The sequence below is a fragment of the Oncorhynchus mykiss genome, chromosome 6 (assembly GCF_057628025.1).
Source record: "Oncorhynchus mykiss isolate SJ-2025 chromosome 6, ASM5762802v1, whole genome shotgun sequence".
In the NCBI taxonomy this organism is placed as follows: domain Eukaryota; kingdom Metazoa; phylum Chordata; class Actinopteri; order Salmoniformes; family Salmonidae; genus Oncorhynchus; species Oncorhynchus mykiss.
This window is the reverse complement of record NC_143027.1, coordinates 40,781,936-40,799,442: the sequence shown is the minus strand read 5'-3', so window position 1 is coordinate 40,799,442 and position 17,507 is coordinate 40,781,936. Positions and strand designations below refer to the sequence as shown.

General features: G+C 42.9%; 2 protein-coding genes across 4 annotated transcripts; both read right to left on the bottom strand.

Annotated features, from left to right (window-relative positions):
* Positions 1-2,587: 2,587 nt before the first annotated feature.
* Positions 2,588-5,120, bottom strand: LOC110515135 (fatty acid binding protein 1-B.1). Of its 2 annotated transcripts, none has more exons than XM_090239340.1 (4): positions 5,020-5,120; positions 3,840-4,019; positions 3,380-3,472; positions 2,588-2,679 (listed from the first exon to the last, which is right to left on the bottom strand). In XM_090239340.1, exons 1-4 carry the CDS (start codon positions 5,050-5,052, stop codon positions 2,629-2,631), a joined length of 357 nt encoding a protein of 118 aa, XP_090095466.1. In that variant the 5' UTR covers positions 5,053-5,120; the 3' UTR covers positions 2,588-2,628. The 2 variants fall into 2 exon arrangements, with proteins under 2 accessions (XP_090095466.1, XP_036836005.1); XM_036980110.2 differs by having other exon boundaries at positions 3,840-4,012.
* An 8,256-nt stretch (positions 5,121-13,376) lies between these two features.
* Positions 13,377-15,909, bottom strand: LOC110526900 (fatty acid binding protein 1-B.1). Of its 2 annotated transcripts, none has more exons than XM_090239339.1 (4): positions 15,809-15,909; positions 14,629-14,808; positions 14,169-14,261; positions 13,377-13,468 (listed from the first exon to the last, which is right to left on the bottom strand). In XM_090239339.1, the coding sequence occupies exons 1-4, from the start codon at positions 15,839-15,841 to the stop codon at positions 13,418-13,420; spliced, it is 357 nt and encodes a 118-aa protein (XP_090095465.1). In that variant the 5' UTR covers positions 15,842-15,909; the 3' UTR covers positions 13,377-13,417. The 2 variants fall into 2 exon arrangements, with proteins under 2 accessions (XP_090095465.1, XP_021463757.2); XM_021608082.3 differs by having other exon boundaries at positions 14,629-14,801.
* Between the last annotated feature and the right edge of the window lie 1,598 nt (positions 15,910-17,507).

Sequence of the window (17,507 nt, the reverse complement as noted above, 5' to 3'; positions counted from 1 at the left end):
GGATTAATGCTCACTAACAGGGATGTAAACCATTAAATGCAATTTGTGCTCAAGGACAACTTCAGGAATTATCAGTACGTGAAACATGGGACTAACACTTCATGTTGCGTTTCTATTTTTGCACAGTACAAAAGGGATCACTATTACTTTGTTAGTAAACTATACCATCTGAACAAGTCTGCCCTTGGGATGGCAACTAGAGGAGGGGGGGGGGGGGGGTGTTGACCTACTGGCATGTCAACCTGCAGAGAACCCACACATCCCAGCAAAGATCTGGGAGGTAAGACATGAAACACACGGGACGACCTGCAAACTGAAATGCCTCCTCGACATGATCCCGCCATGCTTTGCAGACCGAGATGAGTTAAGGAGAATACACATGCAGGAGTCCCTGAAGAACTTGCAAATAAGCAAGAACAAACCAAATGAAGCAGGCGTCAAGAAACAAACCACCAGCAGAAGTACTGACCCAACAGTATATACCTGGAGATGAGGTCACAGAATTTGTCAGAGGAATCAACCCATAGTCATTGCTCCCACCCACCATACCATAACTGGGAAATTAGTCACCCTCACCTTCAGCCCCTTGTCAGCTACACTGGTGAGAAACTAGTGAAAGCAAAGCCTTAATTTAAATACTGCTGGGCTAAAATGTAATTTTAAGTAATCACATTAATTGTTTAGAAATATGTTGGGCAGCATATACTGTTTAAATGAACTTTGCTATTGTATTGAATCCCACTGAGTTAGGTCACATTCTTCCAACTCAAATGGAAACTTCATTGCAGAACCTCAATTTCCCTGAAGTTCTACCCATGTAAATAATATTTTGAGACCAGAACATTGTTTTCACATTTTATTAATCCAAACAGTGCAGTAGATCATCACATTTGTTTGCTGATCCTCTTGTAAGCAATGCCCGCTACAGTCATGGTCTGAAAAGAGAAAGAGCATGTACTAGATCCATTTAATCATTACTCAGTAATTCTACCCCAGTAGAGCAGGCTTCAGCTGTAATTAGAACATAAGGGGCAGCAAAGACCATCCCTTTTTTTAACCATAAATTAACCCTAAAATAGTGTCATTTAGTGACCCCCCCCCTCATTTTGCATAGGACAGACAAGTCAACTCCCTCCCTGAATTGCACCTTCACTTTTCTAACCACAGAGTGCATGATACTCCACCTGTCCCTTACATAACATTTGCATTCCTGAAGCTCTCCAGCATAAAACCTAAAAAGCCCTGATGTGGGGAGAAAGTCAACATAGCCAAGATCTTTCATAGGAGTGGTCAATAGTGACAGAGGCAAGAAACTATACTGAACAAGAATATAAATGTAACATGTAGCAATTTAACTGAGTTACAGTTCATAAAAAATTCAGTCAATTGAAATCAATTAATTAGGCCATAATCTATGGATTCAACATGACTGGGCAGGGGCGCAGCCAAGGATGGGACTGGTATGGCATAGGCCCACCCACTTGGGAGCCTGTCTTACCCAATAGGGAGCCAGACCCAGCCAATCAGAATGAGTCATTCCCCACAAAAGGGCTTTATTACAGACAGAAATACTCCAGTTTAATCAGCTGTCCGGGTGGCAGGTCTCAGACGATCCTGCAGGTGAAGAAGCCGGATGTCAAGGGCCTAGGCTGGTGTGGTTAAACGTGGTCTGCGGTTGTGAGGCTGGTTGGACGTCCTGACAACTTCTCAATGACATTGGTTTGTGGTAGAGAAATGAGCATTTCATTTTCTGACAAACTCTGGTGGACAATCCTGTAGTCAGCATGCCAATTGCCCACTCCCTCAACTTGAGAAACCTGCACATTAGTGACTTTTTATGCTAATGGAGGATTGTTTAGCTCGCCTTTTCCTGTAGTCAACGATCAGCTCCTTTGTTGTGCTCACATTGAGGGAGAGGTTGTCCTGGCACCACACTGCCAGGTCTCATCATTGTCAGTGACCAGGCCTACCACTGGTGTTGTGGTGCACCTCAAACTTGGTGTGTGAGTCATGTTTAACCACGCAGTCGTGGGTGAACAGGGAGTACAGGAGGGGCCCAAGTGTTGAGGCTCAGTGTGGCAGACGCGTTGTTGCCTACCCTTACCACCTGGGGGTGGCAGAGGGAGGTGTTTAGTCCCAGGGTCCTTAGCTTTTCCAACCACACTGTAGCTGGGAAACCAGTCACCCTCAAATGGTGCACCTTTAGCCCCTTGTCAGCTACACTGGGGTGGAACTAGTGAAAGCAATGTCCAAAAACATTGCCTGAAACTTGATTTTCAAAAATAACTGGAAATTGAGGAATCTGCTTTTAAACTGATGCACCCAATGTGGTAGGATTCTGACCCATATTGCAACAGACTAGATGGAACTAGCAAAGCCTTCATTTCTACACTGCTGGGTTGACATTTGCTATAAAGCAGTCACATTAAAATGTAGAAAATCCATTTTGGCCCAAGTGTAATGTTGACGGAACTACGCTATTCTATTGAATCCCACATTCATCCAACTCAAACCTTGCCTCATTATTACAAACTTCAATTTTCCCCTGAAGTTCTACCCATTGATATGAAATGCTGAGACCATTCAATGCCTTTCACATTTTATTAATCCAAAGAGTGCAGTAGATCTTCACATTCGTTTGCTGGTCCTCTTGTATGACATGCCAGACAGAGTCATGGTCTGAAAAGAGAAAGCATCTGTAATCATTACACTCAATAAATCCATGCCAGTACGCTATGCTTACCAAACCGGACGCGCTCGTTCTCACATTGATTTTGTTCACCCACACTAGAAGCGATCAGGACATGCAGGTTGAAATATCAAAACAAAGTCCGGAACAGTTATATTTGGGGCAAAAAGCATTTCATATTTATGACAATTTAGCTAGGCTAGCTAATTTGTCCTAGTATATAAACATTGGGTTGTTATTTTACCTGAAATCTGACAATTAAGCCACAGAAAACCGAATGTTTCTCATCATCTCGCCTCCTTTATATGGCGGTTGACAACCAACGTTACAACTGACCAGAGTGTGGACCTTAAAGTTCCTCTTTCAATCACCCACATGGGTATATGCTCCTAAGAACCAATGAGGAGATTGGAGAGGCCAGACTTGCAGCACATCAAATAGAACCAATTTTTATTTTAGCACCTGGCCACGCAGATGCTTGCTGAGGCGCGCGAGCAGTGTGGGTGCAAGGTTGAACATTTATTTTGCGACGCGAGCGGTGGGGTCAGCATGTAATTAGGACATTGGCGGCAGCAAACTGTTGAATTGCGTTCACGGCACTGTCATAGACTACCCATTTTGTTAATGGTATAAATTAACCCTGAAATTGTGTCGCTTCGTGAAACCCCCAGCCATATGCCCCAGACTCACGTTGACGAGGGTGTTTGCGTCTGTAAGTTCTGTGACATATTCAATCCCATTCAGGATGGCCGTCAGCTTGTTACCCTCCCTCGTCACCACAGACTGAAACAGGAGAGGTCAACGGTTAGATCTGAAAGCAGTGGTCACCAACTACAGTCAACTAGGACCAATTTAACAGGCCCAAGTTGGATGGCCATATATGGAGAAGAAAAAAAAGTGTGACAGTGTGCATCAGGTGTGCGAGTTGGTTTTGAGACGTAACTGTGCGCCCAGTCCCTGGAGAGCAGAGGAGATTCTGCCAACGAAAGTCAGTCCTCCCACAACATCACTGGGACCTGAACTAACCATAGTGACCCCACATCAGCTGAACTTATAGTGTAGTTAGATACTGGCTGTATATGTAGGGAGATGGATAAACCCAGGCTACATGTATGAAACTCATGGTTGGGTTGTGACATGCGCCACTCACATTGACCTTCTCCCCGGTCGGCGACTCGAGCTCCGTCTCCTGGCCAATGGTGAAGGAGTTGGTGAGGATCTTTGTCCCCGTGGTGACAGTCACCTTGAAGTGGTCTCCAGTCTCTTCAATCTCAGAGATGCTCTTGATGTCTTTGCCCTCCTGGATAAGCTCATCAGGGAGACCTACATGCTTGCGGCAGCGAGAGAGTCATATACGGTGCTTTTTAGTACTACAAAAAGTGAAGTGGGACATGAACACTGAATTATTACTACTGAAGTAAAGCGCTGATGCACTATAATATGGCAACACAATGATGGCTAGCACATAACATTCTGAGGACAATACGTTTTAGGGCTTGGTTATTTTGCATACCACATTCTGGCAATGGTGCAGGACAGTTGCTTGGCTTTGAAACATTCTCATTAAGGAATTTGACAAAATGTTATTTTCTTGGCATTTCATTATTTGATCAGAATATTTCCTGAAAGTTCAAACATTTAATTTAAGGTAAAGTTCTAGGAACATTAGTCATTTTACATTGGGAATGTTCTCAAGTTGTTCAGATGACTTTAAATATTCTCCTGTGGGAATGTCAGTACTTTAGCATAATGTTCTGTAGGTTCTCATAGTTAGTTAGTCATGTTCTCAGAACACTAAGAACATGCCATACAAAAACACTAATCAAAACGCATTCCGTTCTCAGCTTCAACAAACGCCATCTTCTCTTAAGTGTGTTGAACACAGTAGTTGGCCACACCTGATCTTAATGAGTGCTTGTTCCTGTTGAAATGGTCTGAAGAGACTAAATTTATAGTTACAAAACTAATGCATGACAACTCCATCCTGGTGGCACAGTGGATTCATTCCACAGATAGAGGACAGAAGACCATACGTTTGAATATCAATGACACAATAAATGATTAATGCCTAGGCAAATCATTTAACAATCCCATTGGTGCTGGAAGTTCAAAATAGTTAGCCCAAACCAAACTAGCGGTGTTAAGTCTTAAATTAAACATTCAGTGAAAGTTATTCAAAAGAAACCTATAATTTGTTGTTAAATCTAACACCATTGCAAGTACCCATTGCATTCGCAGTCACCATTGAACATCATTACTGAAAGGACTATGACTTCTGAAATTAACACCCCAAGTCTAATCAAATGTACAAACCCAACTTCAAGACTTACCAACAGCCTCCATGAAAGACTCAAAGTTGTCATGTGACTCCATCTGGTATTTCCCTGAGAAAGACATGGTGACTATATGACAGTGACAGTAGAGTCAGCCACAGCTCCCTGCTCGTCTTTATACCCCCATCTATCCAGCCCTGCACTCATTAACTAACTAAAGGTGTCTATAATTGAGAACCCCTCCCCTCATGTCTTCCCTGCTACTTGCCTGTAGGCACAGATCTAGGATCAGCTTCCCAGCCAAGGGCAACTAATCTACATCGCAATGGTCAACTTTATTGTACTCCACTTCTCATCCTCTCTTCTTCTACTTTGGCGGTGTGAGTGATCATTGATCTGATTTGATTAACAAGAACTCCTCGACTCCTTAGAAAAATGATAAGCAGTCTCATCATTGTAATACAAGTGTATGGATCAATCAACACATTTCAAATTCAACTTGACTTTATCTCGCTATACACCTGTGTTGAAATTAAACTAGGCTACATTGCACTTTGAGTTGAGAGGTGTATTTTGTCTCCCTGCACTATAAAAAAGTTGAATCAATGTACAATTGTAAGGCAGCAGACTGCAATAGGATTGTGAGTTTGCAAAAATGTTTGGCATATAGCTGAACCAACATACATTCTCAGGTTGAATTTTAATGTTCACTCAACTTTTCATTTGATGTTGAGTGAACATACAATTCAACTTGAAAAATTGGAATCCAGCCAGAGAACGTTAATCACCCCCAACCTGCACTGACAATGGCTGCCAGGAAATACTTCTATTTGATTTAGGTAGTCTCAATAATAACTGGCACAGCCATCTCAGTAACAGATGCAAAAAGTCAAACTAATAACAGATTGGATTACTTTAGAAAAATGTATGTTACTTATGTTGGTGTAGCTTAAGATAATCAACCAATCAATGTACATGAAACAACACAAGTCTAAAAAGAAAACAATTCAACGTACAATTGTAAATCAACCAGCTGCAATAGGGTTGTGAGTTTGCTCCACATCTGGGAATATAGCTGAACCAACATACAGTGTTGACTTCCAAAAACAAACATGAAATTGTAATTAGACTCAACAAGTTTTTATACATACAGCTCACTGTGAGCAAAGTTTGTTGAAAGAACAAACGTTCACCCATTAGCTACATTTATTTTCCTTCTGAAGTCCAACAAACTCAGAGAATAACACTGATTAATCAATTGGTTAAGTGAAGACACTTGCCAGTCGGTCAGCGCATGCTCGGAGTACACGTCCTGGTAATCGTTCTAGCCCTTGTGAATGTTGACCTGTTTAAAGCTCTTACTCACATCTGCTACGGAGAGCGTGAACACACACTTGTCCGGAACAGCTGATGCTCTCATGCATGTTTCAGTGTTACTTGCCTCGAAGCGAGCATAGAAGTAATTTAGCTCGTCTGGATGGCTCGTGTCACTGGGCAGCTCTCGGCTGTGCTTCCCTTTGTTGTATGTAATAGTTTGCAAGCCCTGCCACATCTGACGAGCGTCAGAGCCGGTGTAGTACAATTCGATCCTAGTCCTGTATTGACAGGAGGATAGAATTATGGTCAGATTTGCCAAATGGGGGGCGAGGGAGAGCTTTGTACTTGTCTCTGTGTGTGAAGTAAAGGTATAGAGGTTTTTTTCCCCTCTAGTTGCCCATTTAACATGCTTGCGGGAATGAGGTAAAACGGACTTAAGTTTCCTTGCATTAAAGTCCCCGGCCACTGGGAGTGCCGCCTCTGGATGAGCGTTTTCCTGTTTGCTTATGGCAGTATACAGCTCATTGAGTGTGGTCTTAGTGCTAGCATTGGTTTGTGGTTTTAAATAAATACAAAGAATAGGAAAAACTTGAGACTTCCTTAGATTTCGTGCACCAGCTGTTGTTTACAAATAAACATAGACCGCGACCCCTTGTCTTACCAGAGGCGTCTGTTCTATCCTGCCGAAAAAGCGTAAAACCTGCCAGCTGTATGTTATTCATGTCGTCGTTCAGCCACGACTCAGTGAAACATAAGATATTACCGTTTTTAATGTCCCATTTGTAGGATATACTGTACGTGCTCGTTGCTCGTCTATTTTATTATCCAATGATTGTACTTTGGCTAATAGGACCTATGGTAAAGGCAGATTACCCACCTTACAAGGCACCCAGACCCACGTCCCCGATATCTCCATCTCTTTCTCCTGCGAATGACTGGGGTGAGGGCCTTGTCGGGTGTCTGGAGTAAATCCTTTGCGTCCGACTCGTTAAAGAAAAAAATATATTCTTCCAGTACGGGGTGAGTAATCGCTGTCCTGATATCTAGAAGCTCTTTCTGGTCATAGGAGATGATGGCAGAAACATTATGTACAATATGAATTACAAATAAAGCGGATAAACACACACAATAGCACAATTGGTTCGGGGATCGTAAAACGGCAACCATCTCTTAGATAGATCGCTGGTAGAAAACTGTTTACTACATCCCAAAAGATATACTTTGTAGATAATTGGCCCTCTTTCTGGGACTCACCCACAAACAGGACCAAGCCTGGCCAGCTGAGGATTGAGGGACTCCATCCTAGCTGGAGGGGTGCTCTCATCTTATCTGTCGCGTAGACAGGGCCCTAACTCATCTAGCTCCACAATGAGATAGAGGGCAGGCCAGGCAGCAGGCAGGCTAGGCAGCAGGCTGTTAGCCAGCCAGCCAGCTTGTTGGAGTCTGCCACTAGCACTGTCAGTGTAGTCAGCTCAGCTATCCCCATTGACATCGTGTCTGTGCCTCGATCTATGTTGGGCAAAACTAAACATGGCGGTGTTCGCCTTAGCAACCTCACTGGAGTAAAGACTTCCTCCATTCTGGTCATTATTGAAAGAGATTGTGATATCTCACATCGCAAAATAGGGCTACTGAATGTTAGATCCCTCACTTGCAAGGCAGTCATAGTCAATGAACTAAACACTGATCATAATGTTGATGTGACTGGCCTGTCTGAAACATGGTTCAAGCCTAATGGATTTACTGTTTAAATGAGGCCTCTCCTCCTGGTTACACTAGTGACCATATCCCCCGCATATCCCACATAAGCGGGGGCGTTTCTAATATTCACGACAGCACATTTTTATTGACAACAAAAAACAACAAAATGTTTGTCTTTTGAGCTTCTAGTCATGAAATCTATGCAGCCTACTCAATCACTTTTTAGTGGGTTTTGTCCAACATGTCTCCGGGCCTACTCATTGCCACAGTCATACCCTGGATCTAGTTTTGTCCCGTGGAATAAATATTGTGGATCTAAATGTTGTTCCTCATAATCCTGGACTATCGAACCACCATCTTATTACGTTTGCAATTGCAACAAATAATCTGCTCAGACCCCAACCGAGGATCATCAAAAGCCACGCTATAAATTCTCGGACAACCCAACAATTCCTAAATGCCCTTCCAGACTCCCTCCACCTACCCAAGGACGTCGGAGTACAAAAATCGGTTAACCACCTAACTGAGGATCTAAATTTAACCTAGCGTAATACCCTAGTACGAAAATGTGTCACAAGAAATTAGCTCCCTGGTATACAGAAAATATCAGAGACGTGAAGCAAGCTTCCAGAAAATTGGAACAGAAGTGGCTCTCCAGCAAACTGGAAGTCTTGGAAAAGACAGTACTGTGCAATATCAAAGAGCCCTCACTGCTGCTCGATCATCCTATTTTTCCAACCTAATTGAGCAGAATAAGAACAATCTTAAAGCAGCTTTTCCTAAGAGAGGATGTATTTCACTTCATCAGTGATGAATTCTTGAACTTCTACGACAAAAAGATCATGATCATTAGGAAGCAAATTACGGACTCCACTTTGAATCTGCGTATTTCTCCAAAGCTCAGTTGTCCTGAGTCTGCACATAACTGCCAGGACGTAGAATCAATGGAGACACTCAAGTTTTCTAATCCTGTATCTCGACACATGAAAATAGTCATGTCCTCTAAACCTTCAAGCTGTGTACTGGCCCCTATTCCAACTCAGTAGTTTAAAGAGCTACTTCCTGTGCTTGCCCCTCCTATGTTGAGCATAATGGATGGCTCTCTATATATACCAAACTCTCTAAAAGTGGCAGTAATTAAGCCTCTCTTGGAAAAGCAAAACATTGACCCGGCCGATATCGAATATACTATTCCTCTAAAAAAATAATAACAATAATATTGCCCTGCATCTCTTTTAATGGCATCAGACCAAGGCTCTGCATCTGTCCTCGTGCTCCCAGACCTTTGTGCTGATTTTGACACCACCGATCACCACAATTGTTTGTTGAGATAGGAAACCCTAATTGGTCTACACGGACAAGTTCTTGCCTCGTTTAGATCGTATCTGTCGGAAAGATATCAGTTAATCTCTGTGGAACGTTTGGCCTCTGACGAATCATTTGTAAGTTTTGGTGTGCCTCAAGGTTCCGTTTTAGGACCACTATTGTTTTCACTATATATATATTCTACCGCTTTCACTGCTATGCGGACGACACACAGCTGTACATTTCGATGAAACATGGTGAAGCCCCAAAATGTCCTACCCTGGAAGCCTGTATTTCAGACATAAGGAAGTGGATGGCGGCAAATGTTTTACTTTTGAACTCAGACAAAACAGAGTTGCTAGTTCTAGGTCCCAAGAAACAAAGAGATCTTCTGTTGGATCTGACAATTCATCTTGATAGTTGTACAGTCGTCTAAAATAAAACTGTGAAGGACCTCGGCATTACTCTGGACCCTCATCTCTCTTTTGACAAACACATCAAGAATATTTCAAGGACAACTTTTTTCCATCTTTGTAACATTGCAAAAATCAGTAATCTTTTTTCAAAAAATTATGTAGAAAAACTAATCCGAGTTTTTGTCAATTCTAGATTAGACTACTGAAATGCTCTACTCTCCAGCTACCCGGATAAAGCACTAAATAAACTTCAGTTAGTGCTGAACACGGCTTCTGGAATCTTGATTAGAACACCAAAATTGTATCAAATTACTCCAGTGCTAGCCTCTATATACTGGCATCATGTTAAGGCTAGGGCTGATATCAAGATTTTACTGCTAACCTACAAAGCAATACATAGGCTTGATCCTACCTATCTCTCCAATTTGGTCCCGCCGTACACACCTACACGTACGCTACGGTCACAAGACACAGGTCTCCTTATTGTCCCTAGAATTTCTAAGCATACAGCTGGAAGCAGGGCATTCTCCAATAGAGCTCCGATTTTATGGAATGGTCTGCCTATCGATGTGAGAGACGCAGACTCTGCTTTTAAGTCTTTACTTTAGCCTCATCTCTTCAGTAGTTCCTACAATTGAGTGTAGTCTGGCCCAGGGGTGCGAAGGTGAACGGCAAGGCACTGGAGCGTCAAACCACCCTTGCTCTCTCTGCCTGGCTGGCTCCCCTCTCTCCACTGGGATTCTCTGCCTCTAAAACTATTACGGGGGCTGAGACACTGGCTTACTAGTGCTCTTCATGCCTTTCCTAGGAGGGGTGCGTCACTTGAGTGGGTTGAGTCACTAACATGATCTTCCTGTTTGGTTTTGCGCCCCTTCTGGCTCGTGCAGTGGAGGAGATCTTTGTGGGCTATACTCATACTTGTTATATCTGGTGTAATTCTCCTGTCTTATCTGGTGTCCTGTGTGGATTTAAGTATGCTCCCTCTAATACTCTCTCCCTCCCCTCCCGGAGGACCTGAGCCCTAGGACCATGTCTCAGGACTACCTGGCCTGATGACTCCTGACTGTCCCCAGTCCACCTGGTCGTACTGCTGCTCCAGTTTCAACTGTTCTGCCTGCGGCTATGGAACCCTGACCTGTTCACCGGACATGCCACCTTGTCCCAGACCTGCTGTTTTCGATTCTCTCGATTTGATTTGGGTGCTCAGGGTCCCATCTAGCTAAGAATTTAACTCCAATATTTGCCATACATGAAATGTCAAAGAGTGAAATTCTGAGCTTATTCCCTTCCAGTGATGTTGCCTATATACTGAAGAAGGAGGTCAGTAAATGGGTGGGTAACTTTGAACTACAAATCCTATCATCCAATCTCTCAAGTGACCCCATGGAACCCTAGCATCACTTGCAGCTCATTGGTGGACTCGATAGGAAGGCTGTGGTCAGCTAAGTCCAGGAGCCTTAGAAAAATGTCACCAGAGATGCTTCCCTCCGATTGGCTGATTTGATTGTCACCTTCCACCTCGGCCTTCCAAGATTGGTCCACACTGCAGCCCTATGAGATTTAAAATAAAGGATGGAGCAGGACACAAGTCAACTCCCTCCCTGAATTGCACCTTCACTTTTCCAACCACATGTCCCTTACACACCACGTTTGCATTCCCGGAGCCCCCCAGCCTAAAAAGCCCTGATGTGGGGAGTGAGTCTACTCTTTAGTCATTATAGACTAGATAGCCGATTTTATTAGACATAAATACTCCTGTTTAATCAGCTGTCAAGGTCCTAGGCTGGTGTAGTAACACATGGTCTGCGGTTGTGAGGCAGCTTGGACGTACTGCCAAATTCTCTAAAATGACGGAGGTGGCCTATGGTAGAGAAATTAGCATTTCGTTATCTGATAACAGCGCTGATGGACAGTCCTGCAGTCAGCATGCCAATTGCACACTCTCTCAACTTGAGACATTTGCGGCATTGTGATTAAACTGTACATTTTAGTGGCCTTTTGTCCTGATATGCCACGCCTGTCAGGTGGATGGATTATCTTATTACAATGAGAAATGCTCACTAACAAGGATATACAAATTTGTGCACTTTGAGAACATTTCTGGGATCTTTTATTTCAGCACATGAAAAGACTTGACATACTGCGTTTATATTTGTGCAGTATAAATGGCTCAATATTACTTTGACAGTAAACGATACCAAGTTAACACCGCTCTGGGGATGGTAACAATGAAGGCAGGGGTGCCCCACTGGCAGGTATGGAAAATAGGTGGGACACTGCATGTGTAAGGCCTATGCCATCCTGCAAAGAACCCACACCAAGACATGAAACTCACACAGGATGATCTGCAAGATTAAAATACATCTTTATGACATGAACCCGCCTAGCTTGTGAAGACAGATTGAGTAACGGATGTTTAAGTAGAATGAGTATCATTTTCTACACACACGAGGCCCTGAAGTACTAGCCAATAAGCATGAACGAACCTATGGCGGCAGGTGTCAAGAAACTAACAGCCGGCAGTAGTGACCTCACGTTATTATACAAATATAGACAAATCAACCCTTCAATTCCTACGTCCATGACACGTCAAATCAAACTTTGTCACATGCGCCAAATACAAGTGTACACCTTACTTACAAGCCCTTAACAAAGCAGTTCAAGATACAATATTTACCAAATCAAGTAAAAATTAAAAGTAGCAATAACGAGGCTATCGGTACCGAGTCAATATGCGGGGTAGAGGTTAGTGGAGGTAATTTGTACATATGTGAAGGGACTATGCATAGATAAACAGCGAGTAGCAGTGTACAACAGAGGGGGTGGGGGAAAAGGTGTTGTGCCCTCTTCACAACTGTCTTGGTGTGTTAGGACCATGATAGTTCGTTGGTAATGTGGACACCAAGGAACTTGAAACTCGCTCTGTCGATGTTAATGGGGGCTTGTTTAGCACGCCTTTTCCTGTAGTCAACGATCAGCTCCTTGATGCTCACATTGAGGGAGAGGTTGTCCTGGCACCACACTGCCAGGTCTCATCATTGTCAGTGACCAGGCCTACCACTGGTGTTGTGGTGAACCTCAAACTTGGTGTGTGAGTCATGTTTAACCACGCAGTCGTGGGTGAACAGGGAGTACAGGAGGGGCCCAAGTGTTGAGGCTCAGTGTGGCAGACGCGTTGTTGCCTACCCTTACCACCTGGGGGTGGCAGAGGGAGGTGTTTAGTCCCAGGGTCCTTAGCTTTTCCAACCACACTGTAGCTGGGAAACCAGTCACCCTCAAATGGTGCACCTTTAGCCCCTTGTCAGCTACACTGGGGTGGAACTAGTGAAAGCAATGTCCAAAAACATTGCCTGAAACTTGATTTTCAAAAATAACTGGAAATTGAGGAATCTGCTTTTAAACTGATGCACCCAATGTGGTAGGATTCTGACCCATATTGCAACAGACTAGATGGAACTAGCAAAGCCTTCATTTCTACACTGCTGGGTTGACATTTGCTATAAAGCAGTCACATTAAAATGTAGAAAATCCATTTTGGCCCAAGTGTAATGTTGACGGAACTACGCTATTCTATTGAATCCCACATTCATCCAACTCAAACCTTGCCTCATTATTACAAACTTCAATTTTCCCCTGAAGTTCTACCCATTGATATGAAATGCTGAGACCATTCAATGCCTTTCACATTTTATTAATCCAAAGAGTGCAGTAGATCTTCACATTCGTTTGCTGGTCCTCTTGTATGACATGCCAGACAGAGTCATGGTCTGAAAAGAGAAAGCATCTGTAATCATTACACTCAATAAATCCATGCCAGTACGCTATGCTTACCAAACCGGACGCGCTCGTTCTCACATTGATTTTGTTCACCCACACTAGAAGCGATCAGGACATGCAGGTTGAAATATCAAAACAAAGTCCGGAACAGTTATATTTGGGGCAAAAAGCATTTCATATTTATGACAATTTAGCTAGGCTAGCTAATTTGTCCTAGTATATAAACATTGGGTTGTTATTTTACCTGAAATCTGACAATTAAGCCACAGAAAACCGAATGTTTCTCATCATCTCGCCTCCTTTATATGGCGGTTGACAACCAACGTTACAACTGACCAGAGTGTGGACCTTAAAGTTCCTCTTTCAATCACCCACATGGGTATATGCTCCTAAGAACCAATGAGGAGATTGGAGAGGCCAGACTTGCAGCACATCAAATAGAACCAATTTTTATTTTAGCACCTGGCCACGCAGATGCTTGCTGAGGCGCGCGAGCAGTGTGGGTGCAAGGTTGAACATTTATTTTGCGAAGCGAGCGGTGGGGTCAGCATGTAATTAGGACATTGGCGGCAGCAAACTGTTGAATTGCGTTCACGGCACTGTCATAGACTACCCATTTTGTTAATGGTATAAATTAACCCTGAAATTGTGTCGCTTCGTGAAACCCCCAGACATATGCCCCAGACTCACGTTGACGAGGGTGTTTGCGTCTGTAAGTTCTGTGACATATTCAATCCCATTCAGGATGGCCGTCAGCTTGTTACCCTCCCTCGTCACCACAGACTGAAACAGGAGAGGTCAACGGTTAGATCTGAAAGCAGTGGTCACCAACTACAGTCAACTAGGACCAATTTAACAGGCCCAAGTTGGATGGCCATATATGGAGAAGAAAAAAAAGTGTGACAGTGTGCATCAGGTGTGCGAGTTGGTTTTGAGACGTAACTGTGCGCCCAGTCCCTGGAGAGCAGAGGAGATTCTGCCAACGAAAGTCAGTCCTCCCACAACATCACTGGGACCTGAACTAACCATAGTGACCCCACATCAGCTGAACTTATAGTGTAGTTAGATACTGGCTGTATATGTAGGGAGATGGATAAACCCAGGCTACATGTATGAAACTCATGGTTGGGTTGTGACATGCGCCACTCACATTGACCTTCTCCCCGGTCGGCGACTCGAGCTCCGTCTCCTGGCCAATGGTGAAGGAGTTGGTGAGGATCTTTGTCCCCGTGGTGACAGTCACCTTGAAGTGGTCTCCAGTCTCTTCAATCTCAGAGATGCTCTTGATGTCTTTGCCCTCCTGGATAAGCTCATCAGGGAGACCTACATGCTTGCGGCAGCGAGAGAGTCATATACGGTGCTTTTTAGTACTACAAAAAGTGAAGTGGGACATGAACACTGAATTATTACTACTGAAGTAAAGCGCTGATGCACTATAATATGGCAACACAATGATGGCTAGCACATAACATTCTGAGGACAATACGTTTTAGGGCTTGGTTATTTTGCATACCACATTCTGGCAATGGTGCAGGACAGTTGCTTGGCTTTGAAACATTCTCATTAAGGAATTTGACAAAATGTTATTTTCTTGGCATTTCATTATTTGATCAGAATATTTCCTGAAAGTTCAAACATTTAATTTAAGGTAAAGTTCTAGGAACATTAGTCATTTTACATTGGGAATGTTCTCAAGTTGTTCAGATGACTTTAAATATTCTCCTGTGGGAATGTCAGTACTTTAGCATAATGTTCTGTAGGTTCTCATAGTTAGTTAGTCATGTTCTCAGAACACTAAGAACATGCCATACAAAAACACTAATCAAAACGCATTCCGTTCTCAGCTTCAACAAACGCCATCTTCTCTTAAGTGTGTTGAACACAGTAGTTGGCCACACCTGATCTTAATGAGTGCTTGTTCCTGTTGAAATGGTCTGAAGAGACTAAATTTATAGTTACAAAACTAATGCATGACAACTCCATCCTGGTGGCACAGTGGATTCATTCCACGGATAGAGGACAGAAGACCATACGTTTGAATATCAATGACACAATAAATGATTAATGCCTAGGCAAATCATTTAACAATCCCATTGGTGCTGGAAGTTCAAAATAGTTAGCCCAAACCAAACTAGCGGTGTTAAGTCTTAAATTAAACATTCAGTGAAAGTTATTCAAAAGAAACCTATAATTTGTTGTTAAATCTAACACCATTGCAAGTACCCATTGCATTCGCAGTCACCATTGAACATCATTACTGAAAGGACTATGACTTCTGAAATTAACACCCCAAGTCTAATCAAATGTACAAACCCAACTTCAAGACTTACCAACAGCCTCCATGAAAGACTCAAAGTTGTCATGTGACTCCATCTGGTATTTCCCTGAGAAAGACATGGTGACTATATGACAGTGACAGTAGAGTCAGCCACAGCTCCCTGCTCGTCTTTATACCCCCATCTATCCAGCCCTGCACTCATTAACTAACTAAAGGTGTCTATAATTGAGAACCCCTCCCCTCATGTCTTCCCTGCTACTTGCCTGTAGGCACAGATCTAGGATCAGCTTCCCAGCCAAGGGCAACTAATCTACATCGCAATGGTCAACTTTATTGTACTCCACTTCTCATCCTCTCTTCTTCTACTTTGGCGGTGTGAGTGATCATTGATCTGATTTGATTAACAAGAACTCCTCGACTCCTTAGAAAAATGATAAGCAGTCTCATCATTGTAATACAAGTGTATGGATCAATCAACACATTTCAAATTCAACTTGACTTTATCTCGCTATACACCTGTGTTGAAATTAAACTAGGCTACATTGCACTTTGAGTTGAGAGGTGTATTTTGTCTCCCTGCACTATAAAAAAGTTGAATCAATGTACAATTGTAAGGCAGCAGACTGCAATAGGATTGTGAGTTTGCAAAAATGTTTGGCATATAGCTGAACCAACATACATTCTCAGGTTGAATTTTAATGTTCACTCAACTTTTCATTTGATGTTGAGTGAACATACAATTCAACTTGAAAAATTGGAATCCAGCCAGAGAACGTTAATCACCCCCAACCTGCACTGACAATGGCTGCCAGGAAATACTTCTATTTGATTTAGGTAGTCTCAATAATAACTGGCACAGCCATCTCAGTAACAGATGCAAAAAGTCAAACTAATAACAGATTGGATTACTTTAGAAAAATGTATGTTACTTATGTTGGTGTAGCTTAAGATAATCAACCAATCAATGTACATGAAAAAACACAAGTCTAAAAAGAAAACAATTCAACGTACAATTGTAAATCAACCAGCTGCAATAGGGTTGTGAGTTTGCTCCACATCTGGGAATATAGCTGAACCAACATACAGTGTTGACTTCCAAAAACAAACATGAAATTGTAATTAGACTCAACAAGTTTTTATACATACAGCTCACTGTGAGCAAAGTTTGTTGAAAGAACAAACGTTCACCCATTAGCTACATTTATTTTCCTTCTGAAGTCCAACAAACTCAGAGAATAACACTGATTAATCAATTGGTTAAGTGAAGACACTTGCCAGTCGGTCAGCGCATGCTCGGAGTACACGTCCTGGTAATCGTTCTAGCCCTTGTGAATGTTGACCTGTTTAAAGCTCTTACTCACATCTGCTACGGAGAGCGTGAACACACACTTGTCCGGAACAGCTGATGCTCTCATGCATGTTTCAGTGTTACTTGCCTCGAAGCGAGCATAGAAGTAATTTAGCTCGTCTGGATGGCTCGTGTCACTGGGCAGCTCTCGGCTGTGCTTCCCTTTGTTGTATGTAATAGTTTGCAAGCCCTGCCACATCTGACGAGCGTCAGAGCCGGTGTAGTACAATTCGATCCTAGTCCTGTATTGACAGGAGGATAGAATTATGGTCAGATTTGCCAAATGGGGGGCGAGGGAGAGCTTTGTACTTGTCTCTGTGTGTGAAGTAAAGGTATAGAGGTTTTTTTCCCCTCTAGTTGCCCATTTAACATGCTTGCGGGAATGAGGTAAAACGGACTTAAG